The sequence below is a fragment of the Cylas formicarius genome, unplaced genomic scaffold, assembly GCF_029955315.1.
Source record: "Cylas formicarius isolate icCylForm1 unplaced genomic scaffold, icCylForm1.1 PGA_scaffold_12__32_contigs__length_19106922, whole genome shotgun sequence".
NCBI classification, from domain to species: Eukaryota; Metazoa; Arthropoda; class Insecta; order Coleoptera; family Brentidae; genus Cylas; species Cylas formicarius.
Window position 1 is genome coordinate 16,306,577 of NW_026844225.1, and position 19,540 is coordinate 16,326,116.

Below are 19,540 nucleotides of genomic sequence, written 5' to 3' on the forward strand. Positions count from 1 at the left end.
TGGCGAGTTTCACCAACTTAAAAAATTCCTTCGTAGGACTAGAAGGGACGTCTACCTCTCCGAATCAAAACAACCTCTGTCCGATAACAGGGGAATACACAGGAAGAATTCCAGACGCTCCCGATCTATGTGCCAAATTGTGGTCTGACTGTAGAGCCCCAGACCTCATGTATTATCAAGTTTCCGACTGTTATACAGAAGAAATTTACGAAGAAAGGGAATACCAATGCCTTGGACACTGGAGAGAATCTGCTCTTCTGTACACTTACACAGAGAGAAAAGATGTGGCTGACGGTACTTACGAATGCTTCGTGGGTTCAATCATTACTGACAAGGACATATACATCAAAGAAGCGGGTGAACACTGTCAGAGAAATATCGAACCGTTAAGATATGGCATGAAGTTGATAAAGACGAAACCAATTTATTCTTGTGTTGGAAAAACCGCGACTCCAAAAATCGCTACCAACGCAACTCATAGTGGGGGCTTTACCACAATTAAGCCTAAGTATCCGACAAGTATAGGTAAGAACTAGAACTCACCATAATAGGAACACTAGTCATCGTTAATAGAGTTCTCATCCGACTGAGTCCCCACACGTTTTTATAGTTAGGAAACCGTTTATTGCAATGTTTACCATTGCATCATTTTATGCCGCCAATTTCATATACAAACACTCATAAATCTGTTTCATATTTTCAGAATCAAACGAGATTCCAGATCTACCAAATGGAGCCGCTGGTTCGAGTATCATTAAGCCGAATATTTCATATTTATTCATTTCATTGTTGTATTTTTTTGTTAAATATATTTAACATGTAAGACTAAAAGACTTACTATATTTAAAATGTCTTCGATTTCCTACATATACTGCCTTGCCAGTTTTGATTAATTTGTTTATACTATTTATTTTTTTATGTATTCTCTATGACCAGTGTATTCGTTAAGTATTCCAGTATTCTATGTATAGTATATTATGTATTCGAATTTTATTTTAGACACGAAAAAAATGTGTGATCTTAGTAACTACGAAATTTTGTGATTTAATTATATTTATGTATTAGTATTTTAGGATTAGTGTTGAATAAAGTAAGATCTCTGACAATGACGTTAATTTTCCCTTTTTTCTTGACGAACCTAAAGCTCCAGTTAAATCAGAATTGGAGAAGCAAAAATAATACATAATACGCCACTCAGCATATTTTTTCTCGCTCTCTGTGCGTCGGATATTGATAAAATGTTGTTGAAATAAAGTTCCACACGAGTAGGGTACAATTTTTGTATGATTAGCAGTTCTCGATATATCTATACCAGGTGAAGTCCGCATTATTAAGGTATATGAACTGTTTGAAGTAGTAAATTGGATTGTATAATTGCATAAATAGATAAGTTTACCTTTCAAACTACATCTTCAACACTTCAAAACATGAACTAAATAAGTACACGTCAATATTTTTGCACTTCTCTAAACCAGTAAAAAAAATTCAAAGAATTAAATTGATTTGGCAACCCTGTAACTCAGGTTCAACGTACCAATACGAAAACACGTGTTGTAGTAAACTGTCAATAAGAGCTAACCGCGAAACTTTTATCCATTCGATGAACATTTTTAATTAGAGTATCGCATTGTCATTACCATTCGAGAATGATGGCGGCAGATTTTCCCATCTTAAAAAATGATCGTATTCTGAAAGCTGCAAAGGGCGAAAAACCTGATAAACTTCCGGTATGGGTTATGAGACAAGCGGGAAGATACTTGCCAGGTAAAAAATGAAATAAAATAATTACTATTCAACTTAGAAATACTTGTTTTAGAGTTCCGTGATTTTAGACAAAAGCACGACTTTTTTGAGGTATGCCAAACCCCAGAATATGCTTGTGAAGTAACCTTGATGCCTATAAACAGGTATGAATTGGATGCGGCAATTATATTCAGCGACATTTTAGTTATTCCCCAAGTGCTCGGAATGGAAGTAGAAATGAAACCTAAAGAAGTAAGAATAGAAATAAATTATTAAGAAAAATATACCTATCGCAACTTGATTTGACAGGGACCAGTGCTTCCAAATCCTCTTACCCTGGAAATGGTAAAAGATTTAAAAACAGATGGTGCTGTAGATCGTTTGGATTATGTGGGCAAAGCTATAACTTTAACCAGGCAAAGGCTGAAAGGAAAAGTGCCTTTAATTGGATTTTCTGGAGCACCTGTACGTTTCTAAACAATAATTTGGTAGTTTTGTTAGTTGTACGTTTGCTTTAGTGGACTCTTATGGGGTACATGATTGAAGGAGGGGGCTCAAAAACATACAGCAAAGCAAAAAAATGGCTTTATGCATATCCGGAGCAGGCACACAACCTCCTAAATCTTTTAACTGATGTAATTATAGACTATTTGGTAATGCAAATCAAATCTGGAGCACAACTAGTGCAAGTATTTGACAGTAATGCTGAGTATTTGAATAAACATTTGTATTTAACATTCTGTATTCCATATTTACGAAAAATCAATGTAGCGGTAAAAAAGATGTTGAAGGAGCAACATATCAATGAAGTACCAATGGTAAAGCAAAATTATAAACTTAAAAATGAAAGATTGTTTTTTAACCTATTTTTAGATTTTATTTGCTAAAGGTGGTTGGTACTGTTTGGAAGAACAAGCAGACTTGGGATATGACGTTTTGGGGATTGACTGGACTGTTGAACCAACTTTTGTAAAGAATATTTTGAAAAACAAAAATATTACCATTCAAGGAAACTTAGACCCATGCGCTCTCTATGCCCCACAGGAAGAACTAGAAGAATTAGTTCAAAATATGATCAAACAATTTGGATCCGAAAGATACATTGTCAATTTGGGCCACGGTATTTATCCTGATGCACCTACAGAATCGCTCGAAACATTAACAAAGAGTGTGCATGGTTTTTCTATATGATTGAACATTTAAGGAGTTTAATAATAAGCATTCCCATATTATTTGTTATTAAATACCTTTGACACATTGGGGTTGTTTTATTTTTAATTCTGTTAAACAAAATGATACACAAAATACTTTTTTGAAGAAACTTCCGGTTGTAAAACTTGAGGGTATACTGCGTCTTAATTTTTTTTTGAGTTAGGAAAAAAATCTTTACCGCTGACGTTTTAGACAGCACTCTGAAGATGTCAACAGGGGTTTGGAGAAATGCTAGCGACAAAGAGTCGAAACTCGGCCAAAAAAAATGCCAGAAGCGCTCACAATAAAATAATAACCAACAATTCGTAACACAAATTTATTTAAAATAATGTTTGAATTTCTGCAAGTTGCTTTGTGTCAGAATAACATCAAGTGAAGTAAACTGCTGGTCATTCGGATCCGCCGATTCGTTTAAGACAACGCCATTTTTATACAACCACCTTCAATAGAATGATTACGTACGTATCCAGTCAAAAATTATATCAAATCTGACTTACGTCATTTCCTGGCCCCCATTTGGAATTCTAACGACTATGTTTTGCCTTTGAGTAAATTTTAAAATGTTTTCCTGAAGTACATTCTTCAATTCATCTAAACCTATAATTAAAGACTGCTATAACAATTAAGTAATTCTAACAAGAAATGAAAAAGAAGAATTCAAGACAAAATGAGCAATAGCATAATAAGAATAAAACCAAAGGATTCATAGCACGTAAAAAATCTAAATAAATACACACAACATATATATACCTATAATACAAATCTGAAAAGTGTTATTAATAACAAAACAGAAAAAATATATATAATCAAACTTGAATTAAAACACTAACTAGTTAAATAATTCGTATGATTCATATTTCATGCACATGAAATATGGATTCTACTATCAAAGAGTGATGACATACCTACATTGAATTTTGCTGAAACAGGTAGAATATCAGGTTTTTTCGCACCAGTAAAAAGGTCACATTTATTCCCCACATCAACAACTTTCTCCATAACTTGAATTACACCGGACTGCTTTTCCAGATCCTGTAGTGTTTGGATAACATGGTCCCTCTTATATTCATAACAAGTGCTTGATAGGTCTTGAACATGCAAAATCACATCCTGGAACAAGAAAAAAATATTACCTGTCAATACAAAGACACAGATTCTCAATCAGTGCAAAGTGCACTTACTGCAAGTAAAGCATCTTCCAGAGTAGCGACAAAACATTCAATTAAATTTGTAGGAATATCTGAAAGAAATCCTACTGTATCAACATAAAGTACATCTAAACCCAATGGCAATTGACCTTGATGCACTGTAACATCAAGAGTTGCAAACAACTGATCTTTTGGAGTAAGATTTTCATCATCAGTCAATGTTTTTATGATGGAAGTTTTACCCGCATTAGTGTAACCCACAACAGCGACAACCGGGTAGTCCATTTTTTTTCGATTTTTTCTTAACAGTGATCTCTGACTTCTTAATTCATCTATCTCTTTTTTCAACTTTTGCTCTTTTTCTTGAAATATTAATTTCAAAGTTTCTTTATTATATGATCGGGATAATAAGCCTAGTTCTGATTTTCTTTTAATATAGTACATTTCAGCTAAAGCTACTTGTAGCTTGGCATATTTACTAGTCGCGTGATTTTTTAATATTTGCATTACTATATTATAACGATCTAAAACTGGTTTTCTAAAATATTCCTGTAGGATTGTAATTGTCACTTTTTTTAAATGGATGACATTAACAAAAATTGCGCTTATTGTTGAAGACTCCACTAAAGCTTTGATCCTATCTAAACTACCTGACTTAAACAATGTTTTCCTATCTAAATTATCTAAAGGAATACAACTTTTCTCCAGAACTTGCCAACCCGGTAAAGTCTGAATCAAAGCAGTAGCTTCCTCTAATTGTTCTTGGGGGGTAATCGGAAGTTTCTGTGGACCCCATTTGACATAGGGTTGAATAATTAAGCACTTATGTATGCTTTTTAAGCCTAAACAGATGTCTGCCAGTGAATTGTATTCGCTAAAAAGATTTTCTATAAAAACTGTATATGTGTAATCAAATATTAAACCTTTCTAAAGATGAAATATTGTTAGTGGTTTCTACTTCAGAGTTATTTGAACACAAGCGAACCGGATTTGTTTTTAATTTAGAACATGATTTTATGGAATTCCGTATAGTTTTTCTAATTAAAAACATATTTATTTAGGATTTTCCTTCCACACAACATAACTTTAACATCGATCAATAGCAAATCACACTAATGACAGATATCAGCTGTTCCTTTTCTGTGGTAGAAGAAAGTAATGAAAAAATTAGCGAACTATAAGTTTTACCTGTAAAATCACGATATCCGTGATAATAAATTATGTTATTTGTTAAATTAGGTTTATATGTAAATGTGCTCATTCACATAAATAGGATATGGAAATGTACTCAAAAATCGACAAAATGACGATGACGGAGCTCAAGGAAAACCTCAACCGAATTGAAAAAATTATTTCAAATATGTACAAGGCTTGCATTACAGAATGCTATTAACCACTAACACTAAATATTTTGTAGCAATTTCACAAGTAGTCTGAAGGACAAGGGTGAAAAAATGAAACTAACCAAGGTGAAATTAGAGAAGGAGATACATTTAAGAGAAACTTTACAACAAGCTGAAGAAAAGGTTGCAAACTTGTCTTTAACAAATAACTCGGAAGTAATCGTACATAACACCCAGTACACTCAAAAATTATGTAAAGTTGAGAAAGAACCAAAGATGTTGCGTTTCATACCAGCACTAACCCCAAATGTATCAGCTCAACTACACAGTACCAAACCAATCAATTTGCCAGAATCCCTCAAACTCCAATCAGATCAAAGTGAGAGAGTTAAAGTATCAGCAATAACTCAAACTTTATATTAGTTTGCTCATATTTTTTTATTGCAGGCTGAGCAAGTAAGGTCAAAGCACCTTCGGCTTATATCATTAGAAGCTGAGGAGACTGATGAAGATATTAGCGACAGTAACGACCAGGCAAAACTAAATGATTCTGAATGATTTTTTTTAATTAAATTTCTCATTTTGTTATAGTTCAATTGATTACATAAAAATAAAGGGGTAAATACCATGCCTGATTGTGTAAATGTTTCATGCACACGAAATGAAACCACAAGAAGCGACAAAAGCACAACACAATTTACTATTCAATATTATTTATATTACTTGTAGAGAAATTAACACAAACACAAATTTAAACAACAGAATGGCGGCGAACAATTGCCGTCATAGAGTTCTTGATGGCATGTTACACATGAGAGGCAAACCACTTTGACCACTTCGGCTAGCTAATCACAGATGTCGCCTATTCTAATGAATCAATTTTCTTGATAACGTCATCTCGTACCACCAAATTCGCACTCTGAGGAGAGAGAGAATGAGGAGAATTAATCACGTTAGGCAGGAACCTTCATTTGAAAAAATAAATGCACTTTTTTGTGCAATAAGTAAAATTGATACGCTATTAAATATTACGTAAACAAAACAGGGTTTACTTTAAAGCCTGGAAGACGCAATGCAATTTCTACATATATTTATTTGTAGCAGATACCGCATTGCTTTGAAAAACTAACTGGTAATGGTTTGTTTTCTACTCCCGTCTGTAAAATACCTAATTACGCACCGATCTAGGGTGCGGGAACCGTCGTCACTTTACCATGTCAGTTGCGTTTCGTTTTTTATACCAATTTTTGGGTTCTCTAAAACCAATTTTTGAAAAATTGGCATTGGCAAGTGCAAGTGCAATTTTCTTCTGACAGTCATGTCAGCGAATGTATTTGAATGTGTTGTTTTGCGAAAATGTACCCAAAAACTAATGGTCGTAGAAAAAGTATAGTATGCAACACGTTCGGTAATAGTATATTATGCAACAAGTACGGTAAATAACATTTGACTCACGAGTTTATTTGACACGAGCGGAGCTAGTTTTTAATAAACGAGTGTGTTAAAAAGTTTACCGGACGTGTTGCATACTATACTTTTTCTACGACCGTTAGTTTTTTTGTACATTTTCGCAAAACAACAAGAATACATTCACTGACATGACCATCAGAATTGACAAACGTCAAAATTCAAAACGTGGGAAATATCTCCGAAAACATCCGATCGCTCCCAAATCCGTGCGGTAAAATAACGGAAATGTCCGAAATGGCTCGGATTCGTGGGAAACGAAACTGACGTGGTAAAGTGACGCTTCCCGCACGCTAGATCGGTGGGTAATTAGGTATTTTACAGACGGGAATAGAAAAACTTTTTAACTCACTCGTTCGTGTCAAATAGACTCGAACTAATTTTCTACTCCCCTTTACATAAGTGTCTTCCTTAGCAATTCCACTTTTAAACGTAAAATTGGAGCAATTTACCATAAAAAATTACCAGTCCCTTACCTATATGACATACTCTGGTCCTCCGAGCTAGTCATGTAACGTATAAACTTTGGTCCTTCGACCCTAAAAGCTAAATTATAAGTTGGGATTGGGATTGGCTGGCAATGTTATTAATACATACTAATTTTTGTTTTATGCGAAACTAATTGTTGGAAAATTCACATTGGCTAAGGAAACTACAGTTTTTTTTTAACGAATTGTTTATTTTATTTTTTGAATTATTCAATTTTCATGATTAACTTAAAAAATTAATTAAACAAGGTGCTCAATGGTCAATTTTTTATATAATAATAATATGCCATTTTTTCTGATGTTATTGGTGTTTTCTTCAAGGCCGACTCCGCTTTGTATCTGGAGCTTAAGATTGACTTTGTATAATGGTCTACCTCACTTAGCAATTCGATTTTCTACCATAAAACTGGAGCAATTTACTACCAAACATTTCTTTTTTTTTCGTATATGACATAATTTGGTCCTTCGAGCCAGTCATTTAGCGTACAAATTTTGGTCCTTCGTACCAGCCGGCTATATATAGATGTATACTTTGGTCCATCAACCGACCAATACTTTGTTTGGACGTTTGGCAGCGTCCAACATTACCGATCTAACCGATTTGTTGTTCTAGTTCAGGATGCGTGATGCGTTATATTAAATAGCAATATTTTGTAGGATGTGAAACCGAAAATTCAAAAAATGGGTAGAAGTAAATTTCCGGGGAAGCCATCAAGACACTGTCAAAAAAAGAGAATCAATGTTCTTCCACCAAATGGGGAATTAGGCGGCATAGTGGCCAGTAATGCCGTTCTGACAGTCATCAGCACACCCCAGCAAAATAAACAGGTAAGCGATTTGTTTTCTGTTAATAAGACCTTCCGAAATAGTGGGTGATTACTGACCCTTGGTAACGCAACGATTTTGTATATTTTAGGCAGAAGAAATTCAAGAAAAAGAAAGTGAAAGTGTTTCTCAGTCCCAAGAAGCAAAACGTGCCCCTCATGCAAATGTAGTTCGGAAACTTAGTGTCTCTCTCAGGAAAAATGAGAGAAAAAGAAATTTTATTTCAAAAATAAGAAACAAGTCCACAAATATAGCCACTAGGAGAAATGCACTTTCTAAAACATTAAGGAGAAGAGAATCAACAAATTTTGCTGGGAAATTTATTCTACCAACAAGAAGTGTTCACTCATCGCGAGTTATCAAACCTAACAAGAGGTTTATTGACTTAAACGAAAATTTAAATGGCAGAAACAAGATAATATCTAAAAGATCACTTAAGACAAATGATGACAGTGATTCCATTAAATGTGAAGATAATAGCGTTTCTTGTACAGATAAAATGACTTTTACTAATGGTCACAGAGTTATCCTACGTCAGGCGCGTCTTAAATTGCCAAATCAAATAGGAACACAAGGTCCTTTTTCCTCTAAATTGCATAATGGGCCAGGAACAATTATTTGTGGGGTTTGTGGAGCAGTAAGGTATTACCGGTTTGTTAAGCAAGCCAGGAAATTCAACATTTATAGCTGTGAATCATGCAGAAAGTTTATCTCAAAGCAAATTAAAAGGCAAAGTGTTGGGAATAAGACCTCAAATGTTATATTGCCCTGTCAGCTAGGGCAAGGTACTTGCTATGTCCCGCCTGTGGTACGCAGTCAGCACTGGAAGATTACCAAGTGTGCTTACAAATCAAGATGTCCAGCATGTTGGCTAAAAATGTGTCTAAAGGCCTACCATTTACCATCTGCTTTTAAAGAGAATCTCTTGCAGTTGCTCCCCATCAATATGAGGAGCTTAGACTTATCATTTAATAATACTCTACCTCCAATTTTATGGCAAAAGAATGTGGAAACACCACATAATGCTAAAGTGAATATTGAAATGAATATTAAGCAAAGGCCTATTCGATTCAGGCCACAAAAATCTCAAACTCCCGCTCCCGCAAATGCAGGTCATGCAAATTCAGAAAATAAGAGGCAAAGAATAGATTTAAAGGGACCACGTGTTAAACATGTATGCAGAAGCGCTTCAATAGTACTTGGACAACCTATTGCAACCTTCAGCAATGGTCATGACAAAAAAAGTGATTTGGATAGCCAATCAGAAAAAAAAACCAGTGCAGATGCTAAAACAAATGGACAAATAAAGTGCGACATTATTAGTGGTAGTGACGATGACAGCACCATTTTTGACAAAAACAGTGTGGATGGATATGTATTTCCTCAAAAAGAAAAATCGCGTGATGATTTACAAACTGCAGATGTTAAGGTATTATTTGATTTTCTTGTGTAGTTACGATTTTCAAATACACTTTCTTGATAAAATAATTCATTATTTAAATATTCATTTTTTTGCAGGACAAAGATGAAGGCGAATTTTGCGATAGCATTTGCGTAAATTACTCCTCAGAAATGAATTATGAAAATCGATTCAAATATGGTTTCTCAGTTATGGGCACTGAAAATTTATTGACAAACCCCATATGTTTTTTATGTGGCAGTGCCGGGTTTGACAATATGTTAGTTTGCTCTGTATGTTGTGAGCCCTACCACAGTTTCTGTGTGGACGCCTTTCCTTCAAAAAGTACCCTAACGGCAGCTCTAGACTGGGTTTGCATGAGATGTGCTGAATGTGAAGAATGCAAAGGGTCTGATAAATATAAAATTAGTTGTCCCAAGTGCCGAAAAATATATCATTATGAATGTTTTAATTCCAATACAGGAGATGCTAACTTTAAAATGGTAATTAGTTCATTAAGCAGATTTTTCAATCTTCTACATACACTGCAATGTAGTGTTGATTGATCATTTTATTACAATTTTATATTTTAGCTGTGTAAGGAATGTCAGAAGTGTCATGATTGTGGGTGTGTAATGGCGTATAATTTGTTTTCATTTCCCGGAAATATGGCATTGTGTCTAACATGTATCGACAAAAGAAAAGAAGGAATGTATTGTCCAATTTGTCATCACTCTTTTGAAAGTAACAGTTGGTCATGTCGGGTAAGTACGCAAATAAATTTAATGTGGGGACACTTCTTATAGATGATTTAACTTTCTTTAACTACATAATATTTAATAAAAACCCGCCAGTTAATAGAAGTTGCTGTTTCAGACAAGTACAATAAATGTTAAAACTATATTATAATTAGATAATATAGTGGTCCTACATACCGTAAAATTGATGCCGCTTAAGCGATTATCACATTTTCTCATAGATTATTTCGTGCATGCACTTATATTTCACACATTTATGTACATTTTGGACGATTTTCTTTCTAAACGGCGATCTCCACACAATTAAATTAATATCTGTCTATCAAAACTGAATACTGTCAAATTGGTCAACTGTCAGCGGCCATCTTGATCGTCGAATGCCGCAAAATCTTATTGGTTGAAAGCGAGTTCCGAAATTTCTCGCGTGTGCGCGCGCATATTCAACTTTCCTTTACAATATTTTTGATTTTAGCTTTAAAAGCATGTATCTAGTAGCTATGTACCAAAAACACTTTTCCGATACCCTATTGATACTAATTTTTACTATTCTGCCAATGCAATTGCGTGATTTAAGCCGGGATATAGCCAACTTCGTTTTCTTAATACACAATCGAATTCGTAGCATCGGGCAGTTATAAATAAATGACATCGACTGTCCAATTTTTTAATTCGTAATCCTATAGTTATTCCTTAAAATACGACCTATTAGGTTGAATACACAATTTCCTAAAAAAGTAAACACAACAAAAAATGAGGTTATGCTAAAGAAAATGTTTGAATGTGTTTAGAAATTGAGAATATGTTTAGGATTAACAATTACGAATTAGAAATATGAAGATGGTTAATTCCCGTCTTAATTTGTTAATAGTCCGTTTGAATATACTCTACCAATATCAGTTACCTTGTTTTGTTAGGTATTGGGGTGTTCCAAATGTCAAAAATGGATACATTCCGAATGTGAGAAGTTGACTAGCGAGCAGTATGATATATTAAAACTACTTCCGACCTCTACTAGTTTTACATGTAGTCAGTGTTTGAATGGTTCAGAGATGCTATGGCATAAATCGCTGAAGAAGGTGATGTGTTCGAGCTTTAGTAACGTGATTAGATTGCTAGCCAAAAATAAAATGGCGAAGAACATAATTAAAAGTAACAAAAATCAGCCGGGGAGAATAAAATCGAGCCTGGGTTCAAAAAAAACTCCAGAGGTGGAAAAACTTGACGAGGATAATAACAATTTTAAAAAACAATTAAATCATTCTAATTCGTGTGATGCATTCGAGTGCTGCGATGATGTTGATCAACTTTTAATTAACAACATTAAAACCGTGCAGAATATTAAAAGCAAACTCTGCAACTATAACTCAGTAAAAAAATTTAATGAGGACATGGAAGAAGCTCTAAAACGCTTTCATTCAGATCAGATATTGAATATATACAAAAAAATTTTTCAAAATGTATTCCCGTGGTTTACAGATAGCCACGAAGTGAGTGAAAGTGATTCAAAATATTTTCAATGCCATAGCCCATCACATAGTAGAGAAGCGAATTTTTTCTTGTTCCCTCTTCCCAAGACGAACGATATTAGAAGCTGCGTACTATGCGGCAAGGTGGGGGATGGTCTCGTACATCAAGAATCACGATTGCTTTTCTGTGGTAATAATTCTTGGGTTCATCTTAATTGTGCGTATTGGTCTTTTGAAGTGTATGAAGAAATAGACGACCATTTACAAAACGTAGTCGAAACTATAGAAAAATGTCGTAACATTAATTGTACAGGTTGTAATGCCGTTGGTGCAAGCATTCAATGTTTTATTTGTAAAGACGACAGCTTCCATTTTATGTGTGCCAGGAAAAATAACTGGTCCTTCACAAATATTAATAAGGGTTGTTTTTGTCCAAAACATAATTTTATCCCTGCCCATACAATTTTAAAGAATGACGAAGATTTTGAAATAAACAGAAGCATTTTTATTGAGCAAATCTCGAAACAGGAGCTTCGTTTGGAGGCTGAAGAAGTGGTCTGTTCTGTAGGATCTCTCAGAATCAGTAAACTGGGTAAAGTGGAACCTATTCTTTCAAATAGCTCTGATGTTATTGTTCCAGTGGGTTTTGTTTGCTCTAGAATATTTTGGTCTACTATTGAACCTTGGAAGTTAATTCCATATTTAGTTACCACTTCAGTTCAAAATCCAAATTTTACTACGTTAACAGTCGATAAAAACTTCACCATAGACCATAGTTTGGATAGCACCCAAGTTGAGAAGGCGATGAGGGAGTTATATCTGTGGCAAAGAGAACACGTCAAACAAGGGGATGATGTGGAATCAGAAGATGAAGAAGAGAAAAATGGAACAGAACTTCTCTCTCCAGAACTAACAGATACTATTTTGGAGGACATTCCTCATGATATTCTGGATGGAATATCTGTTCAAGACATATTTCCAAACTTTAGCTATGAAGACGTTTTAAGTTTTGACAGTAATAATACTGACAACAATGCTGACACATTTGTCAAAAAAGTCGATGAAGAAGAACACATAGATTTGGATTCTAAATGTATTAAAACTAGATCCGAACGCATCCCTCGCGTAGCACCACTAAGCCTGGCTTTAAATTGCAAACTAGATACAGCGGTACCAAAAAGGCAAAAAATGCTGCTATTGCAAGTGGACGGTACTTTTGACGAGAGTAGTTCTAGCGAATGCGAATCGCCAACTGACGCATCATCATTTGGAGTTTGGAAATCTTCTGAAGAACCAGTTACTTGCGACAAGTGTCAGTGTACATATAGAACGCAAGCTAGCTATAAAAGGCATTTGGATTCTTGCGAAGTAATTTGTACAAGTGAAAGTGATTCTGAAAATTTTGCAGAATTTGAAGCTGATGGAGATAATATTACGAATCCAATTGTTGTGGCCGATGAAGCACCACAAACCATCCAACCCCTTATGATATCGTCGTTTGAGTCCTACCAAAGTCAAGTCCAAACTTCTTTGGTAAATGTTATCCCAGAAGCACAATCACAACCGCAACCCGTCACTATCCAACCCACTTTGACACTAAATGAATCTCAAAACGCGTCTGCAATTTCATTACCAGTACCTATTTGCGTAGGAACGCCAATTGTTCAACCATCAATCGAATTTCAACAACCACAACCCCAACCACAGGTGACACTCCAACCAGTTTTGGTTCAAAGACAGCGACCTCCAAGGTCTGACCCTACTGCCCCTATTATTGTACAACATTTACAACCCACTCCTACTACCGGAGTTTTTCCATTTATGGATACGTTTCAGCAACCAGCGGCTAATAACATTCAATATGTAACCACTATAACACCAGCTCCTGTAAATCCTGTCCCCACACAACAGTTGGTACAAATTCTTCCTAGTTTGCAGCCCACTACTGTGATTGTCCAACAACCTCAACAGTTTGTGCTGGATAGCAGCGGTACTTTAAGCTGGACTCAGCCTCCTCCTCAGCCTATTTACTATGGTTTTGAGACCATTGTTCAAAATACTGTTATGCAAAGTCAGCAGTTTCTGCCTAACACTATGTCTGGGGTGTTAACGGCTAATAGTAGTTATAGCACCACTACTCAGGTATTTCAGACAAGCAAATTGGAGCCGGTAATAGATATGTCTTCAAATGGGTTTTTATTTGTCAACCCTCAACAATTAGAGTTATCGCAATACGCACATAATCCCATAGCTGCTCCTACTGTAGTAACATCACAACCTTCTGCTTTAATTTATTCTCAGCCATCTGTAGTACAAAAACCCATTCAATCGTCACATAGTAATTGTATAAGCCTTCCTAATGCACCCTTCGTAGCCGATCAGGGTATTCCCATGAATATAGTTCCTCCCATTCCTAAACAGCCTAGTTCTCATACTCGCCCAATGAGCAGGGTTCTTCCGATGCCAACGAAAGCTGTAAAAGTTCCCAAAAAAAGTGTCGAAGACATCAAAATATTTGCTGACGATAGGTTGATCGAGAAAGCGTCCTTATTAAAACTCGACGATAAGAAAAAAATGTTTGCCAAGGAAATGTTAAAGGTGATCGATAGCCCAAAAACTAAAATGCCGAGATTGTTGGAAAATGCCGAATTTAAACTGAATAATGTTCAAGTGACTATGAATGTATCGCGTATCACTAACAAAGCCGAGGAACTACGTTTCAAAGAATTTGAACCGGCCGAAAAAATTCAGAAATTACTTTCAACGGACGCTGTAGTTGCAGAAATTGAAACGCCTAAATTAGATTTAATTAAGAAACCAGTAAAGTTACAGCCAGACAAGAAATCCATTCAAACGGAAGCTGTGAAACCCTTGGAGATGCCTGATATTAGTTACAATCCTTTAGAAACGCAAAAGGCAACTCCCGTAGATCACGCATCATTCGCTAAAATTAACTCTATCGATCATTTCGAACTCCGAAAAGTAAATAAAGAAACGTTGTATAAATTTAAAGAAGACGTTCCAAAATTTGAAAGTGATAAAATTACGGTCACTGACATCAAAATCGATAATCTGCTTATTAATGAGTCACAAATTTTTGCCGAGGAAAGTAATTGTAAAGTAAAAATTGTTAGTAAGCAACCGACATTAATTGCACCTCTTAGACCGCTTAAACCTCATGCACAGTTAAAAGATGAACTCAAACCACAAGATGTAGTAAAACTTCCTTTAGTCTCAGAACCATTACCTCCGAAACAACCGTCAAATAAACGGGAACCAGAACCAAATCACTCGCCTTCCATATTATACACAGTTGAAAACAAAGAGGGTTTTAAATTTTCTTCGACCTCTATAACCGATTGCTGGACGAAAGTTATTGAAGCCGTTCAGCAAGCACGCGTGGCTCACAATATGCCCCCTTTGAAAATACCCCCGGCTGACATGCTCAAATCCGTCCAATTGTTGGGTCTGAAATCCAACCATCTTCGATATCTCATTGAGCAATTGCCTGACGTTTCAAAATGTCGCAAATATAAACCTCTCTTTAATTTTTCTCCGCACCAAAATAACGCGGAAAAGGCTGATCACCCTTATGGTTCGGCAAGATGTGAACCATGTCGAACTAAAAACGCAGAACCTTATGACATGTTCCGTTGGCTTTCGTCGAAACACAGACAACCATTCAATACCTCCTTAGATCAACAAAACATGCAGTCTAGGTAACTATCATCCGCGTTACAGTTTCTGTTTCTAAATGAATACGTAATTTTTAGGAGGGTTAATAACTTACCGATGGCTATGAAGTTTAGAAACCTAAAACTCACGTCCAAATGGTCAGTTGGTGTTTACAGGTCCAATATTCACGGGAGAGGGTTGTTTTGCTTAAGGGATATTGAACCCGGCGAGATGGTTATCGAATACGCGGGAGAAGTAATTAGTAATTTTAACATTTGCCGTTTACTTTCTGAGGTATTGACTTTTAGGTCATAAGGTCAGTGCTGACAGATAAGAGGGAGAAGTTGTATAATTCGAAGGGGATCGGTTGTTACATGTTTAGAGTAGATGATAACTTCGTGGTTGATGCTACCATGAAAGGCAATGCGGCTAGATTCATCAATCATTCATGTGACGTACGTATAAAGTCAACTTTGTCCTTTGTCGGTATCTTAGGAATCATTTCAATTTCAGCCAAATTGTTACTCGAAAGTGGTGGAAATTTTGGGCCACAAGCATATAGTGATATTTGCTTTACGTCGGATTTTAAGCGGTGAGGAATTGACTTACGATTACAAATTTCCATTCGAGGAGGACAAGATACCGTGCACTTGTGGAGCGAAACGATGTCGACAGTTTTTAAACTGATTTTATATTTAATGTAAATATTAGTTATTAGTCAATGTTGATTTCGCGGCCTTCTCAACATTCAGTGTCTCTTGTAAAGAGAATAATGTAACTGTTGAACAGATATATTGTAAAATTGTACATTTCCTTTTTGTATTTATGATGTTTATAACGATAATTTTAATTTAAATGTGCTAATTTCTTTATTAACAGCACCTTTATCTGCCATTAAAGCAAATACATTTTTAAAATAATAGAGATAAGTTTTGTAGTCAGTATTTGAAATTTTGTAAGATTCGGCTGTGAGTAATTCATGCATTTGTGTCATTGGCAGGATAGGTGGCATACTTTACTGAGAGTTAAATATTAAGAATATCTAATGTGATACGTTGCATAGTTTTGAGAAATTTCTTTCAAATTATAGTAATCTAACAAGCTTGGATCTAAGAATGTAATTTTTCAAACTTTCTGCATAACAATGCCTTTTAACTATTGTCGTATTAATGATGATTTTTTGTTGAATAAAGTTTGTAGTTTTAAAAACTTTTTGTAGTAAAAGAAATCTATATATTTATATGTAATCTATTTATTTTTGTAAAGAGATAAATACATGTTTATTATCTCTTGAGTATATTTTTTCTCATTTTTAAGTTCCGTACTGTTTATTTTAATATTTTATTTCGGTAATTCTTACGTTTGGTAACGTTTTAAAGGCACTGCAGCGCTTCTGTACTGGATTATAATTTTGTAGATTGTATTTGAATATGTCCCATAGACAATAGTTTACACACTTGAGATTTTGTTTCGACTTAAGTAAGGATGGTACTTTTCAGTGCTGCATCAAACCTACGTGTACAAGACTATTTTCAATATACTTTAGAATTAGCTGTAATACTTTAATGACAATATTAACATATCATTAGAATTTCATCGGTGGAAAATTAATTCCACCGCATGATACGAGGCCTTGTCAAGTAGTCCGAATTGTTTTTTTGAGGATAATTATCCAGTGTCTTAAAATCCAGGGTTAATAACAAACGCGATGCGTCTTCGCGGCTTGTTATTTAGCCTTTTGGAATTTTGAATAATTATATTTTATTAGTCAGGGGTATGACTGGTGCTTTTTTACTTGCATTGTTTTTAGCAGCTGTGTTATAAACATGTATTTATAATGTCGAATAAATGATATTATGCACCGTTGACTTTTTTTACCCGCTTCGAGACAAATTTAAACGATTGCAAATAGTCGCCGGTAGGAATACGAAAATTATATAAATAAATATAAAAAACATATTTTTGCATAATGTAATCTTGTTTCCAAAATAAACGCATTTGAATGAAAACGTATTTTATCTTGAAACACATCCCTTAAACTATAATCTTTATTCTTTAAAAAACAATGGAGAAATGCAATGTAGGTATTTAACTAGAGTCGGTTGTTAAATTACAAATTATACTCATTTTTGTCATATATGGCATCACTCGCGCAGTTGTTAAAAAATTCAAGATTTATGAAAAATCTTATTAAAAAAAGCCAAACTGAGGCATGAATGGGAAAAATCCGTATTTGGAACCAATGCGTAATACACATTTAAAACATATCGTTCCGGAATAATTGTGGAAAACCCCGTATACAAACTACCTCTATTTCGAACGTCCCTATAAACGGGGAACAGGGATGCAGACGCAGGCGCGTTATGATCGAGGCGAGAATTGCATTAAGTATTCAGCAATACCGATTTTTTCGAGCAAACAGTAAATAATACAAATAAAGCGGAAAAAAAAAATAGAAACAGCGAACCGCCAATGCCTTAGTCGACGATAAAATGAGGAGCAGCAGCTCAGAACTGCTCCTGGATCAACAGGAAGAACTTAGGAAACGAAAGATCAAGGTAAGGGTGCACGTTTCAAATCCTTTTGAAATCGCCGAGTTCGAAATGCATTTTCGTTTGAAGGAATTGGCATTAGCGAAAAAACAACAGACGAAACAACAAGGGGCAAGATCATGTCGGGAACAGGCACTTTTCTATTCAACGAGTCTGCTGGCCGTAATAGCAATGGGGGCAGGTTCCTCTCTACTTTTTCTCGTGCCATTATATGTCGACCCAGCTATATCAACCCTAGCGTCGGACTTCGTCACAGAACCGGTTATGTGTGTGACAACTCGTCATGAGCAGCTAACGGGGCTGGCCAATTGCTCGTGGAGTTCTTGCCGCGAAGGCTGTACTAGTGATTCTTATCACTGCACACACATTTACGTCAGCTACAATGAAACTACAGCTTCTGATAACCGTACGGATGATGCTGTGCTGCTAGTTAATATCAAAGGTTGTGGGTATCCTCCATCTATTCGGTGTGCCAACTTTACTGAAACTTATGGGACAGAAGGCACCTCCTTTCCGTGCTATCCATCTAGGGAGAACCGTACCGTCGTATTAACGCATTACGAACGCGATGAGCAAGTTGCTATTATCATTCATTATTTTGCAGTACCCTTTGTAATCACTCTCGCCACGTCTGTGGCACTGTGTGTAATGCATTGCGATTGCACGTGTAGACCTGCTACTCATCGTACAAGATCTCGACGTCCTCCACGACTAGGACAACCCTTAAGGCCAGAATTCAGTGACGGCTCCCTTAGTTTGGGTCTTCATCCCACACTGTCCTGACTCGCGGTTATCAAACACATAATTTTATATTGAAATCAAACCGCGTGTATACTTCGAGTATCGTTTCCTTTGAACATCCTGAGTATATAACTGCCTCGGTGAATACCATCTAGGGATTTGAAAGAGTAAGAAGTTTCGCTGGTTCTCTGATCGTGAACTTAGCCGATGTAGGATCAAAGCTTTCCTTGTGTGGTACCAAAGCTTAGAAATATAGAATTTAGATAAAAACTACTATAAAAATATTTCCAAGTTTGTTGTTTAGAGGAGGAATTCATTACCCTAGATTAAATCAAATATCATCTATCTAATAAAAAAAATGTACAGGACCCATTCGAAAGAGTAAATAAGGAGTTGCGCTATAATCAAATATATTTAGAAATTATTTTCTATTGATATTTTATGGACCACGTTCAATATGATTTATCTAATATTTGTTACTGTTAAACGCGTGGGAATCATTCGTTCGTTAATGATTTTAGTGTACTTATAATGTCGTCTAAGCTGTTACGTGGCAGAAAGTTTGTTGTAATTTAGTAAGAAAAAAATCAAATGATGTTACTATATGAAAAATATATAAACGCCTGTGATTTAATTTATATATTTTTTCTTGAAATAAATGACTTTGTTTAATGGAAAATCTAGCGATTCGTTTTTTTAATTACAGCCTGATCCTAAAACCGC

The 19,540-nt window shown here is 35.4% G+C and overlaps 7 protein-coding genes across 14 annotated transcripts in view; 5 read left to right on the forward strand and 2 right to left on the reverse strand.

Annotated features, from left to right (window-relative positions):
• The window catches only part of LOC132695666 (delta(24)-sterol reductase-like), a 35,169-nt gene extending 34,067 nt beyond the window's left edge, over positions 1-1,102 (forward strand). For both annotated transcript variants that reach the window (XM_060660067.1, XM_060660066.1), the window contains exons 8-9: positions 37-525; positions 704-1,102. In XM_060660067.1, coding sequence (XP_060516050.1) covers positions 37-525; positions 704-816 — 602 coding nt within the window. In that variant the 3' untranslated portion in view covers positions 817-1,102. The remainder of the gene's footprint in view (positions 1-36; positions 526-703) is intronic.
• LOC132695664 (uncharacterized) overlaps positions 1-1,530 on the reverse strand; it is a 54,277-nt gene extending 52,747 nt beyond the window's left edge. Inside the window, exon 1 of one of the 2 annotated variants that reach the window (XM_060660056.1) lies at positions 544-579. In XM_060660056.1, the coding sequence (XP_060516039.1) occupies positions 544-564 (21 nt within the window). In that variant the 5' untranslated portion in view covers positions 565-579. Of the gene's footprint in view, positions 1-543; positions 580-1,396 lie in introns of those variants that run through there. The other variant, XM_060660063.1, reaches the window with a different exon arrangement.
• Positions 1,531-1,540: 10 nt separating this feature from the next.
• Positions 1,541-3,000, forward strand: LOC132695667 (uroporphyrinogen decarboxylase). The gene is made up of 5 exons (XM_060660072.1): positions 1,541-1,764; positions 1,817-1,995; positions 2,053-2,208; positions 2,262-2,561; positions 2,617-3,000. Exons 1-5 carry the CDS (start codon positions 1,647-1,649, stop codon positions 2,932-2,934), a joined length of 1,071 nt encoding a protein of 356 aa, XP_060516055.1. The 5' UTR covers positions 1,541-1,646; the 3' UTR covers positions 2,935-3,000.
• Positions 3,001-3,240: 240 nt separating this feature from the next.
• Positions 3,241-6,211, reverse strand: LOC132708673 (putative GTP-binding protein 6). Of its 4 annotated transcripts, XM_060681153.1 has the most exons (6): positions 5,027-5,206; positions 4,253-4,977; positions 4,137-4,195; positions 3,861-4,065; positions 3,453-3,552; positions 3,241-3,395 (listed from the first exon to the last, which is right to left on the reverse strand). In XM_060681153.1, exons 1-6 carry the CDS (start codon positions 5,152-5,154, stop codon positions 3,272-3,274), a joined length of 1,341 nt encoding a protein of 446 aa, XP_060537136.1. In that variant the 5' UTR covers positions 5,155-5,206; the 3' UTR covers positions 3,241-3,271. The 4 variants fall into 4 exon arrangements, with proteins under 4 accessions (XP_060537136.1, XP_060537135.1, XP_060537138.1 ...); XM_060681152.1 differs by having other exon boundaries at positions 4,137-4,977; XM_060681155.1 differs by lacking the exons at positions 4,137-4,195; positions 4,253-4,977; positions 5,027-5,206 and adding an exon at positions 6,073-6,211.
• Positions 5,325-6,066, forward strand: LOC132708675 (uncharacterized). 3 transcript variants are annotated; one of them, XM_060681158.1, is made up of 3 exons: positions 5,325-5,465; positions 5,521-5,825; positions 5,870-6,066. In XM_060681158.1, exons 1-3 carry the CDS (start codon positions 5,380-5,382, stop codon positions 5,896-5,898), a joined length of 420 nt encoding a protein of 139 aa, XP_060537141.1. In that variant the 5' UTR covers positions 5,325-5,379; the 3' UTR covers positions 5,899-6,066. The 3 variants fall into 3 exon arrangements, with proteins under 3 accessions (XP_060537141.1, XP_060537142.1, XP_060537139.1); XM_060681159.1 differs by having other exon boundaries at positions 5,894-6,065; XM_060681156.1 differs by having other exon boundaries at positions 5,521-5,839; positions 5,894-6,056.
• Positions 6,212-7,973: 1,762 nt separating the features above from the next.
• On the forward strand, positions 7,974-17,513 carry LOC132708780 (histone-lysine N-methyltransferase trithorax). Its single transcript, XM_060681352.1, has 8 exons — positions 7,974-8,229; positions 8,318-9,655; positions 9,745-10,128; positions 10,219-10,389; positions 11,298-15,568; positions 15,623-15,779; positions 15,833-15,979; positions 16,038-17,513. Exons 1-8 carry the CDS (start codon positions 8,083-8,085, stop codon positions 16,209-16,211), a joined length of 6,789 nt encoding a protein of 2,262 aa, XP_060537335.1. The 5' UTR covers positions 7,974-8,082; the 3' UTR covers positions 16,212-17,513.
• Positions 17,514-17,885: 372 nt separating this feature from the next.
• LOC132708746 (protein tipE) lies at positions 17,886-19,481 on the forward strand. The gene is made up of 2 exons (XM_060681301.1): positions 17,886-18,082; positions 18,146-19,481. Exons 1-2 carry the CDS (start codon positions 18,017-18,019, stop codon positions 18,857-18,859), a joined length of 780 nt encoding a protein of 259 aa, XP_060537284.1. The 5' UTR covers positions 17,886-18,016; the 3' UTR covers positions 18,860-19,481.
• The last annotated feature ends 59 nt before the right edge of the window (positions 19,482-19,540 follow it).

Bases quoted from the DNA above. Each gene is read 5' to 3' on its own strand.
- LOC132695667 (XM_060660072.1), top strand. From the start codon at position 1,647: ATGATGGCGGCAGATTTTCCCATCTTAAAAAATGATCGTATTCTGAAA. The intron at 1,996-2,052 runs GTAAGAATAGAA...TTGATTTGACAG, and splicing joins TAGAAATGAAACCTAAAGAA to GGACCAGTGCTTCCAAATCC. The intron at 2,209-2,261 runs GTACGTTTCTAA...CGTTTGCTTTAG, and splicing joins TTGGATTTTCTGGAGCACCT to TGGACTCTTATGGGGTACAT.
- LOC132708673 (XM_060681152.1), bottom strand. From the start codon at position 5,154: ATGTTTTTAATTAGAAAAACTATACGGAATTCCATAAAATCATGTTCT. The intron at 4,066-4,136 runs GTAAGTGCACTT...TTCTTGTTCCAG, and splicing joins TGGAAGATGCTTTACTTGCA to GATGTGATTTTGCATGTTCA. The intron at 3,396-3,452 runs GTAAGTCAGATT...ATTCTATTGAAG, and splicing joins AATGGGGGCCAGGAAATGAC to GTGGTTGTATAAAAATGGCG.
- LOC132708675 (XM_060681156.1), top strand. From the start codon at position 5,380: ATGGAAATGTACTCAAAAATCGACAAAATGACGATGACGGAGCTCAAG. The intron at 5,466-5,520 runs GTACAAGGCTTG...AATATTTTGTAG, and splicing joins GAAAAAATTATTTCAAATAT to CAATTTCACAAGTAGTCTGA. The intron at 5,840-5,893 runs GTATCAGCAATA...TTTTTATTGCAG, and splicing joins ATCAAAGTGAGAGAGTTAAA to GCTGAGCAAGTAAGGTCAAA.
- LOC132708780 (XM_060681352.1), top strand. From the start codon at position 8,083: ATGGGTAGAAGTAAATTTCCGGGGAAGCCATCAAGACACTGTCAAAAA. The intron at 8,230-8,317 runs GTAAGCGATTTG...TGTATATTTTAG, and splicing joins CACCCCAGCAAAATAAACAG to GCAGAAGAAATTCAAGAAAA. The intron at 10,129-10,218 runs GTAATTAGTTCA...TTTATATTTTAG, and splicing joins GAGATGCTAACTTTAAAATG to CTGTGTAAGGAATGTCAGAA.
- LOC132708746 (XM_060681301.1), top strand. From the start codon at position 18,017: ATGAGGAGCAGCAGCTCAGAACTGCTCCTGGATCAACAGGAAGAACTT. The intron at 18,083-18,145 runs GTAAGGGTGCAC...TTTCGTTTGAAG, and splicing joins TTAGGAAACGAAAGATCAAG to GAATTGGCATTAGCGAAAAA.